The following is a 14,606-nucleotide window of genomic DNA, read 5'->3' on the forward strand; positions in this document are numbered from 1 at the left end:
GAGCGGCCAGAACACCTGCCCCACCCCAGGCCCCACTAGGCCCTCTCGTCTATAAAGTCAGCCCAGGGTCAGCCCCGTTCACGTTCTCAATGAACCTCACGCCCGACTTATTGTCACCCATTGCTAGCCCCCCTTGAAGGAGCATCTTCACTTTCAGACACCTGGCAACCCGATTTCATCTGAGAGCAGCCCCTGGCACTCCCAGCGGCTGCCCCGGGGAGCGGTTCCGACTTCAAAGCTGGACCCGCACGTTCCCATGTGGCTCCGTGGCCCACGAGGAAGCCTCGGGCCTGAGCAAGTACGAGAAATCAATCGCTGATTAATACAGATCTCGGTGGAGCCCATCTGCCGGGACGTTCATTCTTCATGGAAATTAAGCCACGAGCAGTGGACGTGAGGGTTGTTCTAATGATGCTGGCAGGCAGCAGTCAGCCAGAGCCATCCCGGCACTGGCAGGGGTAGCGGGCCAGGGAACGGCACGCAGGTGTGCTTCCTGACACCCACAGAGATGGGACGGGCCCACCGCGAGCTGGCCCGGCGCCCGGGGAACATCCGGCTTCAGGTTGCTTTGCAGCCCCAGAGGCTTCCCTAACCCACTTCTGGGAGGCCTGGGCAGCCCCACACTGCCCGGTCTGGCTGAGGTGGGAGACAGGAACACCTGCCCTTGGTGCTGGAACACTCGCAGCCGTGACCCAGGAGGGTCCACCTGTCTGGGCTCCCCACCCAGGGAAGGAGGCCAATAGCCAGTGATGGGATGCAGGTGTGCCGTGACCTGGTGGCCTGGTAGGCAGAGCACTGGAGTGGGGGGCTTTGAAAAGTGGGGAACTGGGGAGAGGGGACAGGTAGACTGGGGGCTGCCCAGGTGCGGCTGGTGGTAAAGAACCCGCCCGCCAACACAGGAGACGTAAGTGACAAGGGGTTCCATCTCTGCGTCGGGAAGATCCCCTGGAGGAGGGCACGGCAACCCACCCACTTTTCTTGCCTGGAGAATCCCAGGGACAGAGGGGCCTGGCGGGTTACAGTCCATGGGGTCACGAAGAGTCGGACACGACGACTCAAGTGACTTAGCACGCACAACAGGTGGGCGGGACCGCGCAGACCCTGGACGTCCCCGGGACGTTTCTCCAGCTGCCCGCCGGCAGGTGGGGTCTGGCCGCCCCTCCCCGGAGGCCCTGTCCTAAAAGCTGAACATCTGTCCTCCTTCAAATGTATGGTCAAATGAAACAGGGGAAAAAAAAAACCAAAAATATGATTAAAAGATGAGCAAAAGGCTTGAATGAACATCTCTCCAAAGGAGATACACAGATGGCCAGTGAGCACATGGAAAGATGCCCGAGATCACGAATCAGCAGGGAACGCGATTCAAAACCACAAAGAGAGGCCACGTCACACCATCAGGGTGGCTATTGTCTCACACACACACACACACACACACACACACACACACACACACAGGATAACAAGTGCTGGTGAGTGTAGGGAAATTGGAAACGTGCGCTGTCACTGAGATGTAAGATGTGCAGAAGCTGGGGAAGCCATCACGGTGCTGCCTCGAACCATAAGTTACCCTCTGACCCAGCAACTCCCCTTCTGGGCATAGAATCAAGTGAAAGGAAAGCAGGAACTCAGATATTTGCACACCTGTGCTCACAGCGGCATGACTGACAACAGCCCTCGGCTTCACCCGCCCACAGATCTCACTTGTAAACAAACCCCACATTCTCTCAGGCCTGCCAGAGAGCCCGGATCCAGACAGAGTCCGGGGAATGATTTCCACCAGCCCTCTCCACGACAGCGAGAGCCGTCAGGTAGGGGGCGGCGGCATCTCCTCTTGGGATGGAGCACGGGCTTCCCTTCACAGTGAGGGTCCTCAATCTTCCGGGGCTTAGAGCCTTGGAAGCTTAGCTGGCTGCAGGGTTAGGAATTCAGGAATACAGGAACAAAGCTTTGGAAGCTTAGCTGGCTGCAGGGTTAGGAATTCAGGAATACAAGTGAACAAAGCTTTGCACACGCATGGTCCCCCAGCAGCAGTACTCACAACAGCTGAGAGGTAGCAACTGCCCAAATGCTCTTTGATGGATGATGAATTAACAAGATATAGTGGGCTGCCGTCTATGGGGCCGCACAGAGTCGGACACGACTGAAGCAACTTAGCAGCAGCAGCCAAGCATAGGCTGGAGTATTATTCAGCCTTGAAAAAGAATGGAATTCTGACAGAGGTTACAGTGTTGAACCCTGAACATGTCAGCCTGACTGAAAGAAGCCAGATTCTAAAGGCCACATCTCATGTGATTCTGCTTCTATGAAATGTCCAGTACAGGAAAATGCATAGAGTTAGAATGGGATTCCCAGGTGCCTCAGTGGGTAAAGAACCCACCTGCCAATGCAAGAGACACAGGAGACTCAGGTTCAATCCCTGGGCCAGGAAGATCCCCTGGAGGAGGAAATGGCAACCCACTCCAGGATTCTTGCCCGGAGAATCCCATGGACAGAGGAGTCTGGCAGGCTACAGTCCATGGGGTCACAGTCAGACATGACTGAGCGTGCACACACAGACAGAACAGAGATCTCAGGGGCCGGGGGAAAGGGCGGCAGGACCTGGGGTTTCCTTTCAGGGTCATGAAAAAGTCTGGACCAAAAGACCGGTGATGCTGCATGACGCTGAACACATGGAACACCGCTGAAACCCAGGCTTTAAAACGGCTAAAACGGTAAATCTGACGGTAGGTCCATCTTATCTGGACTTCCCTGGTGGCTCAGACGGTAAAGCGTCTGTCTACAATTCGGGAGACCCGGGTTCGATCCCTGGGTTGGGAAGATCCCCTGGAGAAGGAAATGGCAATCCACTCCAGGACTATTGCCTGGAAAATCCCACGGACAGAGGAGCCTGGTAGGCTACAGTCCATGGCGTCGCAAAGAGTCAGACACGACTGAGCGACTTCACTTCACTTCACTTCCATTTTATCAGCATAATCTTTTTTTTTTTTTTTTTTAAGAATGACACTGAGAAAGGATCACTCAGGATAAACACCCCAGGGCTCCAGCCCGAGCTCCCTGACCGGCATGTCAGGAGGCAGGGCAAGGAGTGTTCGAGCTGAGCTGCAACCGCGCTGCTGAGGACCTGGGGGACGGAGCCACGGGGGCCTCTCCCGCAGCAAGGCCACAGGCACACACCTCGGGACTCAGAGGTGCCGTGCTGAATCCCGAGCGCCTGGCCGGCCGCAGACCCCTGCCATCTGCCACTGGAAGAAGCAGCGGTCTCTGAGAAAGGCCTTCCAGGAGAAAGGCCTTCCAGGACACCACGAAAGAAGACTTTGTTACAATTAATTATTTACATTTTGATGTTCTTTCCTTCTGGGTCTTTTTTTGTTGCAAACATCGTTATCAGGCTTCAACAGAAACAATGTCTTGGGGTACTAGGGAGAGACAATTAGCCAATTAAAATTCAACTGTGGACACACACATATACATGTATATGTAAGCTCCCCTTGTAGCTCAGTGGGTAAAGAATCTGCAATGGAGACCCCAGTTCGATTCTTGAGTTGGGAAGGTCCCCTGGAGAAGGAATAGGCTCCCCACTCCAGTATTCTTGGGCTTTCCTGGTGGCTCAGAGAGTAAAGAATCTGCCTACAGTACAGGAGACCCTGGTTCAATCCCTGAGTCGGGAAGATCCCCTAGAAGAGGGCAGGGCAACCCACTCCAGTACTCTTGCGTGGAGAATCCCATGGACAGAGGAGCCTGGCAGGCTACAGTCCATGAGGGCTGCAAAGAGTCAGACACGACTGAGCAACTAAGCGCAGCACCTACATTGCACACAAGTGGAACGAGGACTAGTTGAGAAAATCTGAGCTCCCACAGGGACAGGTCCCGGGTGTGGATGACGATGACGACGTGCGAGGCTTGCCCGACGCCCACGGGGACAAGAAAGGCCCCCCAACGACCTCCACCAAGGGGACAGCCAGCAAGTCCTACCCTCTGTTCACGGATGGGGAGACTGAGACCAGAGGGCCTGCCCACGTGCAGGAGGCACAGTGGCTGGAGCAGGGCTTGGACGGGACGCCACCCTGCGTCCCTGCCGCGTGCCCACGGCCCCCACAGGCCCCTGTGTCACCCTCCCCAGGGTCGATCCTAAGTGAGAGAGGAGATGGCGGATCACGGGCCATCTCCCTGGCCGTGAGCCCCTCCCTGGGACCCGCCCAGAGTCAGGAGCAGAGGGACCAAAACAAAGGCTCCGAGGGAGGCTCCTGGCCCCACACCAGACCTGTCCACCTCCCACGGGGTGGCGGCTCCAAATGGCCCACGGCTCATCAGACTTGCAGGGACTCGGGTCCCCAAACTGAACCTTCCTCCCCGCTCGTCCACTGTGGATGCGATCCCGGCCAGAGGCTCCTTGTCCAGAAAGGGAGGCTGGGGGCGGGGGTCCGCTCCCACCACCAGTCAGAACACGTGGGGTCGGCATCCACACGGCTGATGGGGCACACGGGCGTACACATGTGTGTCTACTGGTCAGCTCTTTCAAAAGTGGAAGGGCTAAAAACGTCCCAAAATGACAACCCACAGTAAAAGAAGGAGATGGTCGCGAGCAGAAGCTCAGGAAGCTTCGACCAGCCGGCCCGCACCAGCTCCACAGAGCCCGAGGCTGCACCCGCGCCACGGCGACTGCATGGTAATAAGTAATTAGTGGCAAGGGCGTGCTGAGGAGGCCAGAACGTCCCCGGCAACTTCAGGACGGGGTGCAGATGAGCTCAGTGCAGCCTGGCGCCAAGCAGCAGACAGGCCCAGGGTGAGCTCAGAGCAGCCGCGCTCGGCACCCTGAGGAAGGAGCAACAGGGAGGCCTGGGCGTGGAGACCGGGTGTCAGGTGGGCGCCAAGGCTCCCCTGCTCCTTCCCTGGGTGAACCCGGGGCCTACATTCATCCACGAGAAATCAGCGTCTCGGCCCCGAAGGCAGGGCAAGGGGTGAGGCTGGTGCTCCAGGCAGCCAGAATGTACGTCCCCCTGCCCGTTGCCAAGGCCCCCAGCACCCACTCCACGTGGGCCCGCCCCCAGGAGCCGTGCAGGGGACGCACACACACAGACCGGCCCCCATACGTCTCAGATCCTCCTCCAGCAGCTGAGGCCAGCCCGAATGCAGACCCAGTTTACAGATGGAAAAACTGGCCCCTAGAGGCGAGGCGACCTGTGGGTGTCACACTCTGTCCCAAGCCCCAGAAGTCACGCAGCTGGTCCACTCTCACCTGGCTTCCAGAAGCATCTGCACTCTCGAGAAGTCTGGAGGGCAGTGTGGGGGGGTGTGTTTGCAGGAGGGGCCAGGGCAAGAGAAGGGGTCATGGCGGTAACAGCTGGGGGCATCTGGCAAAGCAGCCTGGTTCCTCTCACGTGCCAGCCCCCGTGGGCTGTGGGTGCTCAGGTGCCATGCAGGCCGACTCGGGGGAAGACGCTGGGGTGGACAGGTGACACCTGCCCCGGGCTCTGGGGGGAACAGCATGTTCCAGGCACTGCCACACCCAGAGGACAGACGAGGGGGAGGGAAGGCTGCTGACAAAAGAGGGTCCAGGCAGAGAGGAAGGGTGGGAGAAGGCACTTCTGCCACGCAGACAGCAGCCAAGGCGGCCGGGCTGGGGCAGTGGACGACCTTGGGTCCAGCCGGAGCAGCGGCGCTGAGCAGCGGGCAGGTAGAGGGGCTGTGATGCTGGGGGAGGGGCCCGTTCCTCCCACGTCCAGGACACGGCGACCAGCCTGCCTCACCTCTGGGCTCCGCAGGCAGCCCGTGAGGCCACAGGGCCAGCCAGCCGCCGCCCTCCCCAAACCCCGATCCCAGGGAAGTGGGTTCCTCGGCTGTCACGGACCGGTGCTTTCAAACCACGCTCCTAACCTCTGCAGATCACCGCCTATAAGCAAAGTGTCAGGCAAGAGGAAGCAGAAAACGGAAAAGAGGACTCGCTCCGACTCAGCAGGACCCTGCCTTCCGCCTCCTCCAGGTCCCCGGGGAAGATGGCTTAAAATCCACTGTGTGAGGGAATTCACTGCCTGTGTCCTTTAAAGAGCTGCGAGTTAGCCCCCCTTCGCCCCCATCCTGACTGAGGCCTCTTTGTGGCCTCTACCCAGATAGCTCTCCCGGCCTCCTCTCTGCCTCCCAGCCTCCATCCCACTCTCCCGGCCTCCGCACCACCCTCCCGGCCTCCTCTCTGCCCCCCGGTCTCCACACCCTCCCGGCCTCCTCTCTGCCCCCTGGCCTCTACACCACCTTCCTGGTCTCTCTGCCCCCCCACCCCCGGCATCACCCCCACCCCCCCGTCTCTGCCCCCCAGCCTCCACACCACCCTCCCAGCCTCCTTGCTGCTTCCCCTCCATGCTGCCTTCCTGACCTCCCCCCGAACGACCCCCCAGCTCCACCACACACAAACAGGCGCATCTTCCCTCTAGGCCTCGGCTCCCTTCCTCACCCCGTGAGGCCCCTAAAGTCTGCAGGAACTCCTGGATGCAAAGATCCCAGCACACACCATGCGGCGTCCACACACGTGGGTGACCCTGCCGGCAGGAGGAGGGGTGGGCGGGCTCCCCACGAGTCCGGCCGCTGGGGGGACTGCTGGGCCCCCCTCCTCGCGTGTTAATTCAACGAGGGGCCCGACGTCCGCCCCCAGCCTTGCTGACAGCCAGGTTCAACCGCATCGGCAATTTCCGAGCCTAGCAAAATACTTCAATGAATAATAAATAGGAGAATTATACCTGTTTGTTAGCGGGTGTGCTCTGCTCTTTAACTCAAACAAGAGACACAGCCTCACACTCCTTCCTCTCAAAACAGGGGGCGAGGGGGTGGCTAAAGTGAGCCGAGCTGACCCGGCAAGGCTGCAGCAGCCCAGGCTGGGGGCCGGCGGGGAGGCTGTGCCAGACTAGGCTGGAATCGGGGCTCCGAGACAGGCAGCACCCCGGGGAAGACCTCCACGGGGCCACTTAGGCCAGCCTGGGTACCCTGACCAGGTGCCCAGGCCTTTGGGGAGGTGTCCCACCGTCCCTCTGGCCCCACCAACGGCTCCCTGGCTCTTCTGATAAGACCCACCGAGTCTCGCAAAAATGGACCGGTGCCCCACGTGCCAGGCAGGGCTCTCGGCCCCCGGAGACGTCAGTAAACAAAGCACAAAAGTCCGTACAGCCAGGAAGCTCGTGATCCAGCCGGGGATCACTGTGGCCACAGCCCCAGTACGGAAGGAAACTGCCGGACGGTGGGCAGCCCGGGTCGGAGGAGGCACCCCCGCCATTTTAAATAGCAGTGATTCGAGCGCAGGCCCCAGGGAGGTGAGGGCGGCGGCCCTGCGGCTGCAAGGGAGAGCCTCGCGGGCCGAGGGTCAGACTGCAAGAAAGCCAGCGACGAGTGAGTGCGCCGGGCAGGAAGGCGGGAGCAGGTCCCGGGAAGGGCGACCAGGCCCACCCTGAGCCCGGGGCTGCCCGCGGCCTCCTACAAGCCGGGGTCCACCCCCAGCTCCCAGGCCACTCAGGAGAAGCCCCCACCCCCTCCCTGCTCCTGCCCACCCAGAGGACAGACTCGCCTCCTGGAAGGCGTTCTCACTTCCACCCCTGGCTTCACAGTGCAAGTGAACGCGTCCGGCGGTGGCTGTCCGCAAAGGACTATAATGAAAGCGAAATGTAAACTCCGTCTGCTCAGTGACCACCGGGCTCCAGCCTACACGGAGTGCCGCCTGCAACAGCGCCCATGGGGATCCAATCACAGGGAGAGCTGGCAAGATTGTCCCCATTTTCCAGATGAGGAAATTAAGTCCTGGCAAGTTGCCAGGCCAGGTAACCGGCTGCGGCTGGACGGACCCCAGCGGCAAGGCCAGGACCGGGCATTGTGTTGGCAAAGCCACAACTTCACCACCCCCTTGGGAGGCCGGCCGGGGGAGTGAGGGCAGAGAGGCTGTGGAACCAACAAACTCCCGGGCTGGGGACACGGTCGGCCATGCAGCCCGGAGGGGTCTGCTGACCCTCGGAGCCACCGCCTCCTGGTCTGTAAAGGGGGTCACGGAGCGCCAGGGTCGGGGGGCTGGGCGGGAAGGTGATGGAAGCCCACCTCACATCGGAGACGAGGCGGGCATTCTGCGGCTCCAGGGGGAAAGCCGCAGACATCAGAGGGAAGCCGCAGACACCCTACAACCTCGCCAGGACCCTCCGTCCAAACCGCCAGCCCGCTTCCACACTGAGGAGTCTCGCGAAGACGCAGCCCACACGGGCCACCCACTCGGCCTTCCCACGTGCCCTCCCTTCCCGGGCCCTGCGCACCGGCCAGACGCCCGGGACAGGACACGGGGCAGGGGTGGGACAAGCGAGAAGGACACGCGCGCCATCGGGGTGGGAGCGGGGCCCGGGCTCCGAGGCAGGCTGGCTCCCAGCTCAGGCCCCCAGCTCGCTTCTTAGCTCAAATCTTCCCCGACAGGCTGGGTATGAGCAGAAACCTAACACCTCTAATGTGACCCCTGGGGAAATACCAGGGATGGAGCCAAGAAAAAAAAAGAAAGATTGAGAACCAGCTTTCTGGATCCCTCTGCTCCTTCTGAGCTTGCTGGGTGAGTGAGCAAGAAGAGGACCAAACTGCTAATAAAAACGGCAGGACCTGGACGTTCGCTTCCTGGCTGAGTCCACGACACGGCCGCGCCCTGGGCCATCCTGTCCCCGCTCTACTCTGCAGAAAGGAAACCTCAGAGTCCAAGTTACGTGGAATCCAATCCACAGGATCCACAGAAAGACCCACAGGAGGTCCGATCTAACCCACAGGAAGCACCCCCCACCCCCGCCTGCCCCGTCGATCGCTATGCTCCAGATGGGCACGGGCTGGCTGCACCCGGGGCTCCCAGAGGCCTCGAGGGTCTCTGGGGCCCACCTGTCTGCTGTCCCGCTGAGGCATCTGCCAAGGGTCTCTCCCGGCTGGGGAGCAGGGTGGGCTCCGTCAACCTGGGGTCAGGGAAAACACTTTCTGGCACGTCATACACCCCAAAGCATCAGCTCCTCTCCACACCCACCCAAAAGGGAAGGTGGGAAGGGGAAGCCCAGGGCCCCGCTGGTTCTGGAAACAGGAAGAACGCCCGCGAATCAGCCAGACTCCGCAAGGTGGTTTGCTGGGGAGGGCTGATCAACCCCTACCACCGGGGCTTCTGCCGCAGCCAAGTCCTGGGTGACCCACCCACACTCACGTCCAGAAGATGGGCCCCAGGGTGGTCACGGCTGCGTGGTGGGCCAGCACCAGGCAGCTCCAGGGGGAGGACTTAGAGCCTTCCCCTTCCCACTCTTCCTTCTTCCATGAACTGCACAGCAGCTGATGTGGGGAACCTTCAGAGGGCAAAGGTCATGCAAGTCTTTGCATCTTACCTTGAGCTTAGTAAGCGTTTAATAAACTCTTGAGGGCGGGGGAGAGGACATACGTATACCCATGGCTGATTCATGTTGAGGTTTGACGGAAAACAAAATTCTGTAAGGCAATTATCCTTCGATTAAAAAATTAATTAATTTAAAAAATTCTTTGGGGCTTCCTGAATGTTTAATTGAGGAGTGGAGGAACCAAGGAATGGATGCTTTTTCCCTTCCCAACCTGCGGGAGGAAATGCACCCACTCCAGTATTCCTGCCTGGAAAACTCCGGGGACAGAGGAGCCTGGTGGGCTACAGTCCGTGGGGTTGCAGAGAGTCAGACTCAGCTGAGCACGCATCACACTCCCTTCTCAAGGAATGACTCCCAACAATGCTGGGAGGCTTGGGACGCTGAGAGGCAGCTGCTCAGAAAAAGAACGATACCCAGAACCCAGACAGGACCTGAACGCTTTACAAACCTCCTGAATAATGACAAAATATATATATATATATATATATCTGGAAAATTCTAAACCAGCCTGAGACAGCCATACCATAAGGATCCTTTCCACTCCTGAATCCTAGGGCGTAAGAAGAGGATGACCAGGCAAACTGAGAAAGGAACAGTGCCGTCAAATTCCTGCCCGCCCCCTGTGGGAGACCACAACTGACCCCAAGCCCCATCCCCTTGTCCGGGGATCGACTTCAGCGTCACTCTCCACACGGGCTCCAGGAAGGTCAGGCCGGCAGGGACCGGGCCAGCAGCGAGGGCCTGGAAGGGCAGAGTCGCCGTCACGCCTTAGTGGTCTGACACCGCCGAGCATCACAGGCCCACCTGGACCCGGGTGACCCCACGGGGCAGAGCTCCCGGAGGGCAAGGGGCAGATCAGCCGTGGGGCCCTTGCTGAGCAGCCGCTATCCCTGTGCGCAGACCCACCTCCCAACCGTCACCGGATGACCCCCAGGCCAGCCCGGGAAGTCACACCTGAGTGAGCAGCGTGGCTGTGCCTCGTCCTGCAGGCTGGAGCCGCGGCTCTGCCGCCCGTCCACGGCTGCCCTGCCCAACTGCCCAGGGTGGCTTCAGTCCCCATGTCTGTGACCCGGAGCAGGGCAAGCGGTGGTGCAGAGCCAGGGCCTGGCTCATGTGTGCTTTCCAGGGGGTCCCGTCCCCAGACATCAGCGGGGACGAGCCCAGCAGAGCAGGCTCTGGCCAGTGTCCCCTACATGGAGAGAAGCGCATCTCGGCGCCCCAGCCTTGGCTGGCCCCACGTCCCACTCATCTTGGGGTGCCCTCAGAAAACGAAGCAGGGAGGGAGGTGGGCAGGACACGGACACGTAGCCAGACGGACACGAGGCAGCAGGAGGGCCAGGCTGGGCTCCAGAGGGCGGTGTGAGCAAAACGCTGCAGGGGACCTGAGACAGGAGGCCGCCACCCACCCGCGCTGCTCTGGTCTCCCATCCACTGAGCCTGCGGGGCGGGCAGGGCCAGGCGACAGCATCGCCGTGTAACAAGCACCCGCTGCAGCCGGGCAGCACGGGGTAGGCTCCCTGACCCTCGGGTCCCGGCTGGCCGAGGCAGGTCAGCGTCGCTGGGCCATCTGCCTAGGTCAGCCGCCAGTAAGTGGAACCAGATTCTGAAACAGATCCATCCGACTCGACATGAGAAGCAGGGCAGATTCGGGGCATCTCTGTCCTCCGCGGAGCCTCCCTGCAGGAGGCGAGGCTGAACCAAGGCCCTCGGCGCCCCCAGGCTACCCGCAGCTTCACGCCCTGACTCAGAGCCCAAACCCACTGCCCACTCACAGCTTCCCACGGCGGCCGGCCCCCTTTGTGGGCAGCAAGCACACTCCCCCAGGGCTCAAACCGCCCGCGGGAACCGCCGACAACCGCGAGGGGCACCCCGTTTCCAAGTGCCTGGCGGCGGTTGGCAAATCACGTGACAAGAATTTAATCCAGATTTCTGTCTACCTTTTCATCACGGCACATGGGCCGGGCTCTGCACCCACCGCTGGCTGAGGAGTGGGCTTGGCCAGGGCTATCCTGCTTCCCTATGCAATTGCTTTAAACACCAGTTGTGTGTGTGAGTGTTTATAAAAAGTGTGTGTGTGTGTGTGTGCGCGCGCGTGCGTGCGCATGTGTGTTCTGAAGGCCTCCCCCAAAGTCCAGAGCCACTGGTTTCTCCCCTGGCCAGGGCACTGCTGGTCACAAGAAGTAAAAACGGGAAAGAGGCTCTAATCCACTTGAAAGCAAATCTGCGGAGACGGAGAGGCTCGCTGATGGGATGGACGCCGGCACAGGCTCCCACCCCAGGAGAGGGAGGCCTGGAAGCCTCAGCCAGGCTAATGCCTCGCAGCCAGAGGGACGTGGGAGAGCCACTCGAGAGAGGAGGAGAGGCCTCTAAGCGCTGGCGCGGACACAGAGCTGGGTCCCGAGCCTCAGGTCTATGGACTTTCAGAACCGAGGAAGAGGGCCGTCAGGCCCAGGTGGCTTACGGGAGAGTCCTAGTTATCGATGCTAATTTGACACTTTACAGCTCCTCGAATGACGGCTCCTCTTGGAACTGACTTCTCAGCATTTGCAAATACAAAATTCCCCTTGCGTTTCATAAATCATGTGTTCACAGAACACTTCCTCAAACACCAGGTCCCTGATAATGGTCCTCAGATAAAGCAGGCAATAAATATCCTCTGATAACTTCCCGTAAGCAGGTGAAAACTCGTCCCTGGGTAGTCCGGGAAGTGCCCGTTTCACAAAGCCAGCACTGACAGGCGGAGGGAAGGGAGGCAAGGGAGGGAAGGGCTCCCCCCCGCAAGAGCAGGCGGGGACTCGGGGACAGCTGCACCTCAGCACCGCACGGAGCCAGGTCTGACTCAAGCCTCGGCACCCGATCCATCAACAAGGTATCACGTCCTGACTCCATCTTTTAAAAGGAGGGACCTGGGAACTGTTGGCTTCCAGATGGACCATGACACCCTGTGTGGACACTGTGGACCCAGGCTCACCAGGAAGCCACGGGGCGCTGCACCCCTGCCTGGCCTTGGCACCTGCCAGGACTCTGCACGACAGTCGCCAGGGACACTTGCTGAGAAAGCAGGGAGGCTGCCCGAGTTCTCTGCCACAGACCTAGGGCATCAGCTCCAGGGACGAGGAGTTCACGTAATCATCTGTCCCCGCCCGACGCTGCTCAGAGCCAGACAGCCCCACTTGTCTCAGGCATAACGCCACAGCTCCCTTCTCAGCACACTGTAGTAAGTGCGGTACCTGCCCATCCGGGCCCGCCCCACGAGCTAGTGCCTGCTCGCCCAGAAAGGGTGGGAGATTCAGGCAGGAAGAAAATGCCCAGGGTCGCTCAACTGGAAAAGCCAGGGCAGGCTGGCCCCTGGGTCTGGACTCATCCAGGCCAGCTTTCCCTCCATCCTCCTGGGGTCACGATGCCCTGACTTCACCCTGAGCAGCTTGAGAAGGCAGGAGGGGCCGTCCTGCAGCCCCAGCCCCTGAAGCGCCTCCTCTAGTTGTAACATAGCCTGGCCTGCCCCTGCCCACGGGGCTCTGCCCAGGGCGGCTGGGGCCGCCTCAGAAAGAGGGCACTCACCTTTCCGAAGTCCCGGACATCGAAGAGGTCGAAGGGGTCAAACAGCTCGCTGTTCCTAAGTCCGAACTTGTCGTGGCAGACTTTCAGGAAGGTGCGGATGTTCTTCAAACAGAGGAACTAGAGGAGAGAAGGGAGCGTCACTCAAGCTGCATGGTCTGCAGGGCAGTAACACCGGCAGCAGCCAACCCTGCCTCCCGGCGCCGCCCGGCTCAGGGCAGACGCCGAGCGTCCTGCACCCGGCTGGGGAACCACACGTCCCAGTTCAAGACAACCACAGCTGGAACAGAACAGACTGGTGTTCAGTCAGCACACACGGAGCCTTCCCCGGCAGACACATCCCCGTTGCTTTACATGTGACCAAGGCCCACGGAAGCCACGCAGAGCCCTGGAGCGGCGCAGGGCACACACGGAAGGCGGGGGAGCACGGAGGCCGGCATCAAACCCCAGAGCAGCACCCAGGAACCCGGCCTCTGCCCGCCCGGCCCACCGTGGGCAACACAGCCAGGGCAGGGGGCGGGGGGTGGGCGGCTGAACAGGGCCACTGGCTTCCAGTCCCCGTGCAAAGGAGCCGGGAGAGATGGGGGCAGCAGACGAGGCGGCCTGGAACGCAGACCTCGGGGTCACAGGGCCCTGGGTTCGGATCCTGTCCGGTGCCTGCAGCTGGACCAGGGCTCCTGGGGCCGGATTCCCTAGCAGGACATGCCTGGCACAGAGCAGGCATTAGGTATGTGGGAGCCATCGGCCCCCCACCAATCCACCTCGGCGTGGTGCCCACAAGGTCAGAACCACGGTGCACGCAGCTGAGCACCAAGCCAGGGTTTCAGACCCATCAACCCATCGTAAGGGACAGAGCTCAGCTGGTAAAGAATCCGCCTGCAACGTGGGAGCCCTGGGTTCGATCCCTGGGTTGGGAAGACCCCCTGGAGAAGGGAATGGCCACCCACTCCAGTCTTCTGGCCTGGAGAATTCCATGGACTGTATATAGTCCATGGGGTTGAAAAGAGTCGTACACGACTGAGCGACCTTCACTTTCAAGGGCTCAACAGCTCAACTTCAAGAGACCTTCAGAGATGCTGGGACTGCTCACCGGAAACTGGAACAAACGGACAGATGAAGGCCAGGCCAGAATCAGAAGCTACGGCAGGCACAGCGTCAACCAAGCTGCACGCAGAACTCCCAGGGGACACGTGGAGCCCAGCAGACATGGGTCTTTCCACCCACCCGCCCCCAGCGGGCATCACCCCAGTCCCAGAGCAGCCTCCACGCGGGGCCCCTCCTCCCTCCCGCTGGGCTGGTCACTGGTCAGAGACAACACCAGCTTGGTGCCCGTAGTCTGTTAATCATTCCCTGCCTGTGGGGGGAGCCAGGTGTGTGGGTCTGCGTGTGCACACACACCTATGTGCTTATCTGTGTGTATCAATGTCTGTGTGTGTGTATCTGTGTGTTTGTGTCTCTCTGCGTGTATCTGTGTGTCTATCTGTGTGTGTGTGTATCTGTGTGTGTATCTGTGTGTTTGTGTGTCTGCGTGTATATGTGTGTCTATCTGTGTGTGTCTCTGCGTGTATCTGTGTATTTCTGTGTGTCTGTGTGTGTATCTGTGGGTATATCTGTGTGTTTGTGTGTCCGTGTGTATCTGTGGGTGTGTATATCTGTGGGTGTGTGTATCTGTGTATCTGT

General features: G+C 60.2%; 1 protein-coding gene across 12 annotated transcripts in view; it reads right to left on the reverse strand.

Annotated features, from left to right (window-relative positions):
- The window catches only part of VAV2 (vav guanine nucleotide exchange factor 2), a 171,752-nt gene that overhangs the window by 123,007 nt on the left and 34,139 nt on the right, over positions 1-14,606 (reverse strand). For all 12 annotated transcript variants that reach the window (XM_040225563.1, XM_040225561.1, XM_040225568.1 and 9 more), the window contains exon 2: positions 12,930-13,046. In XM_040225563.1, coding sequence (XP_040081497.1) covers positions 12,930-13,046 — 117 coding nt within the window. The remainder of the gene's footprint in view (positions 1-12,929; positions 13,047-14,606) is intronic.

This window comes from Oryx dammah, unplaced genomic scaffold (genome assembly GCF_014754425.2).
Source record: "Oryx dammah isolate SB20612 unplaced genomic scaffold, SCBI_Odam_1.1 HiC_scaffold_25, whole genome shotgun sequence".
NCBI lineage: Eukaryota > Metazoa > Chordata > Mammalia > Artiodactyla > Bovidae > Oryx > Oryx dammah.